This window comes from Peromyscus californicus, unplaced genomic scaffold (genome assembly GCF_007827085.1).
Source record: "Peromyscus californicus insignis strain IS unplaced genomic scaffold, ASM782708v3 Scaffold_11__1_contigs__length_118956290, whole genome shotgun sequence".
Taxonomy (NCBI): Eukaryota; Metazoa; Chordata; class Mammalia; order Rodentia; family Cricetidae; genus Peromyscus; species Peromyscus californicus.
In genome coordinates, this window is record NW_026294402.1 from 15,248,721 (window position 1) to 15,253,555 (window position 4,835).

At 33.8% G+C, this 4,835-nt stretch overlaps 1 protein-coding gene across 1 annotated transcript; it reads left to right on the forward strand.

Annotated features, from left to right (window-relative positions):
- The first annotated feature begins 340 nt into the window (after positions 1-340).
- Positions 341-1,282, forward strand: LOC128103054 (putative gustatory receptor clone PTE38). Its single transcript, XM_052727133.1, has one exon. The coding sequence runs from the start codon at positions 344-346 to the stop codon at positions 1,280-1,282; it is 939 nt and encodes a 312-aa protein (XP_052583093.1). The 5' UTR covers positions 341-343.
- The last annotated feature ends 3,553 nt before the right edge of the window (positions 1,283-4,835 follow it).

The following is a 4,835-nucleotide window of genomic DNA, read 5'->3' on the forward strand; positions in this document are numbered from 1 at the left end:
TGGCACTAATGCTGATTTGTCTCCATTCTTCTGGTCTCATGCTCTATGCAAGAACAACACCAATTTCCTGCTGAACAAAGCCATGTTTCTTTTAGAACATGATGTTTGCTACCAAATCTTGCAAATTTTGCTTTCATTATTATTCATACATTGAAGAGAGTACTTCAGTCAAGGATTAGTTGCTAGGGTTTTTGTAAACAAATGTCAGAGAATAGGTGGATAAACAGAAGAAATTTATTTGCTAATAGATTTGAAGTCTAGAATTCAAAGAACAAGGTTCTGAATTTGATGGTCCAAATATCTTACCTTTACAATTCTCCTTTCTTTCAGATTACTCAACAACATGGGGGCAGTCAACCAAACAGCTATATCAGAATTCATTCTTCTTGGACTTAGTGAAGATCCAGCTCTGCAGCCTTTCATCTTCAGCCTCTTCCTGTCCATATATCTAATCACCACCTTAGGAAACTTGCTCATCATCCTGGCTGTTACCTCTGACTCGCAACTACACACACCCATGTACTTCTTTCTATCAAACCTGTCCTTTAATGATATCTGTTTAATCACAACCACAATCCCAAAGATGCTGGTCAATATCCAAGCTCAGGATCAGACCATCACATACACAGGATGCCTCTCTCAGGTGTGTCTTATCTTGAATTTTGCTGGTATAGAAAATTGTCTTCTTGCAGTGATGGCCTATGACCGCTATGTTGCTATCTGTTATCCTCTGAAGTACACAGTTATCATGAATCCACATTTCTGTGTAATGTTGCTTCTCTGCTCTCTGTTCTTTAGTGTTATACATGCTTTATTCCACACTCTGATGGTGTTGCTGCTGTCTTTCTGCACAGAAACTGAAATCCCCCACTTCTTCTGTGAGTTGGCTCAGATCATCAAACTTGCCTGTTCTGATAATTTCATCAATTATCTGCTGGTATACACAGTGTCTGTTCTATTTTTTGGCATTCCTGTCTTTGGAATCATTTTGTCTTATATTCACATTGTCTCTTCTGTGTTAAGAATGTCATCCTTGAGAGGAAAGTATAAAGCCTTTTCAACCTGTGGGTCTCATTTGTCAGTTGTTTCCCTGTTTTATGGAACAGGTTTTGGAGTACACATTAGCTCTGCATTTACTGACTCTCCAAGGAAGACTGTAGTGGCTTCAGTGATGTACACTGTGGTCACTCAGATGCTGAACCCCTTTATCTACAGCTTGAGAAACAAAGAAATGAAGAAAGCCTTCAAGAAAGTAATTAGTAGAATAACATCTTTTTTATAATCTATCATCATTATATCAAAGTCATAGAGTAAACAAAACTTACCAAACACTCTGTGAATCAAGATAATTGATCTCTGCTATTTAAATGTTATATAACAAGTAACATAATAACGATGTACATTTAACTTGATTTAAAACCAGACATCCCAGTATGTTTAAATCAGTGATTTAATATATGCTTTTCTAAAGAAAATATATCTGTTATGCTCTTAAGAATGAGATGTTTAAACTGATGTTCTAATTTTATCAAAACCATTTTGTGCAATGTCTCAGAGTTAGCTATGGGAAAGACATTATTTTTCATCAAAATTGTAGTAACATTTTGAAAATGCTTTACATATGATTTTAAAGGTAGATCCTTGTGTAATGAACCATGGATTTATCTATACAGTGTCATAAAGAAGTGAATGTTCATGTACCAAGAAGCAATGACTGATACTTGTTTTATAACTTTTATTGTTTTTATTAAAATATATTTAAATTAGTTTATATGTATTTATATATGAATACCTAGATAGATGATAGACAGACAGATAGATAGATAGATAGATAGGTAGATAGATGATAGATAGATAGATAGAAAGAAAGAAAGAAAGATAGATAGATAGGTAGATAGATAGATAGATAGATAACCTTCTAAGTTTCTATAATATTTCTTGTACATATATAATTTCATGGCTGAATTCATGGTATTAGAAAATAAATTAAGGGCTCTCCTCTTTGGAAAAAATGATTTCTCTTCCCCTTAGCATGCCTTAGTTGCCTGTAGTCATTTTCTATGGTTGAGGACCTCTGAGATTTATGCCATTCCATGTTTGCATATATGTTGATGACATCCTTGCCCAGGTTATGTTTAAGTAAGCCATGTTGGTGTCATGCTTGCTTGGAATAAATCAGTTTCCACAGATGAATCTTTCCCCAGATTATCTATGTAGGTGGAAAATCATAAAACAGGTAAAGAAGTAAAACAAAATGATTTTAAGAAGAGGCATTGTATCTATTAATATAGTTTTTTATTGATGCAACCAGGCATTATCTAATCAATGTGTATCCCTTTTGCTGTACTATTTTACATTATTAGGTAACATTATCCAGACCCCACCTCATTAAAACTATCCCCAAAGAAAATTCAATGCAATTTGGTATCATGATATGATTTTCTTTAAAATGTTGGATTTTGATATTCACCCTGCCTAACTTTCAACTTACAATCCTGCTTCTAACTTAGAAGGGGCTGTACTTTAGGCATGCATGACCAATTTGGCTCTATGTGTTCCTTTTGACATTATTACATCTTCAGTGAATTTCGAGTCATCTTGTGATTCTAATCTTTAAGCTTCAAAATGAGTTAGGATGTCCATTTAAATGGTTACCTTGTATATTCAATTCTATATAAATTCTTATTTCATTTGGTGACATTAAAGAAAAAATAATGATTCTGATAGTCATAAATTTTGGTCATTGATGTTCTATTGTTATGAGTAAAAATATTAAATATTCTTCTACATATATTGTAAAAGGATCAGACATTCCAAAATTGTATTTTGGAAGTAGAATTATTAAGTTTATCATAATTTGATATTTCCAAAAACTTTAATTAGTTGATGAACCAGTATAGAAACCACATAGGTTTTCTTGGTTTTGTAAATCATAATTCAAATACTTTGTCTACTCTGATAATATTGTGGATGTAAAATCAGGTCTAAATGACACATTTCATTTTCTGTGAGGTAAAATTCAGTTCACATACTTAGTGCCACTTAAAATCTATTGAAATTCATAAATTTAAAGTATTAAAATGATTATGTGGTTTGCAAATAAAATTAATTCATTATACTATTTTCATCTAATTGTAATAGTGGACCTTTAAGAAAAGCATAGAAGGGGGAAAGATAGAAAGGCCAAGAAATATCATGTTGTGGGCAAGATAAAGTCACTACTATCATGAACTCATGGCTACCTCACATGCATACACTGGGTCAGTGTAAAAATGGTTCATCATCAATGATGCGAGGATGGAAGAGGGCTTCATGAGTCTGTCACAATCACTGCTGAGCTATTTGTCACTGACAATTTAAGGACTAAGGGAATATTGCTCTCAGTTATACCTACCCATTGTCAATTCCACCAGGCTATAATGAATATTTCTAATGCATTGAACAAACAGCCCTATGTAAACTAAATACGGCACCAACCAAAATCAAAAGTCATAATCTTGCAAAGAGACTGGGAAGGATAGGAAGATTGATTAGGATGGAAGGAAGATAAGAGACAGTAGGGAAAGAGAATATTCAGAATCTGTCATATACATATATGAAATAACCATGGTACAAAATTGATCAATAAAAAACAAAAATACAGAGGGACAAAAAGACACAGGGAAAGAGAGAGTCAGAGACAGAAAGGGGGCATTCTAGGAAGTAAGCTGATGTCAGTTACATTTCAGATTGATCTTTATTAGGAAAGTCTTCTGACCACAGTGAATTGAAACATGGTTTGTCCTTACCATGGAAAAGCACTTGAGAGAGATAAAAGCAAAATATAGCAGAGGTAGCTTGATGGGACTTTTAAAGAAAATAGCAAGTCTTCCTTCAAAAACCCAGAAAGGAGCTACATTAAGATAGAAAGCTTGAAGTGGGACAGTACTAAGAAAAATAAATGACAGTTGTAACAGGAGAGGGTCCGAAGGAAGAGAGAAGCCCTTTGTTTTATTGAAAGACAAAGGGAAGTGCTTGCTTTATAGGTTTTCAAGAGTATGTTGAACATCCTATACATTATCATCTAGTCTGGCTGAGCTGACACACCAAAAGCGAGGAAGGCAATGATAGAGACTAGCCAGGATTTAAGATTGTCTTTAGGTCTATGGACAAAGGCAACTGAAAGCTGAAAGTGAACCACAAAGACTGGGAGACAGGTGTCATGCTGGCATGACATCTGACCGGGAAGGAAGACATTGAGATGGCATATGATCTAATGCTTTGGGATTTGAATATATTGTTAATTTAATCTATACAAGCATCTCAATTTTTAGATTAATGTACAGTATATAGGTGATACCTATGCACAGGTGCTTAGTTTTAACATGTTTAAGTCTGTTAGTGTTTATCCTCTTGGCCAGTTCTCAGGTAATATCATTAATAAAATCTCTATTTGCCCTAGGAGTGAGCCTAATAATACTTGAAATAGATCTTCATCTCTGATGTGAAACAGAGATCTATATTTATTTTTTTCACTGAGTCATCCATGTGTATAATGTGGCACCATTCATAAATGAATACTTTATTAATGTATTAATTTGCCTTTGTCAAAATAGTAGGACTGTTTTATTTTTTCATAATAATATGAGTTGCTTTCATTGTTACACTAAATTGGTCAACTAAATCTAAGCTATAGATAATAATAAATGAACCCTAAAGAGTTTCAAAAACAGAGACCTTGTACCATGTACTAATGACTTGTTGCTAGTGTGTAGTTTTTGCAATGATGTTGATAATCCTAAATCATAGCTTCTATTTCTGTGATTCCCAAAGATACTTGTGATACCAATTTTGCC

What these genes read in the sequence shown, in the direction of transcription:
- LOC128103054 (XM_052727133.1), top strand. Translation starts at nt 344, where the DNA reads ATGGGGGCAGTCAACCAAACAGCTATATCAGAATTCATTCTTCTTGGA.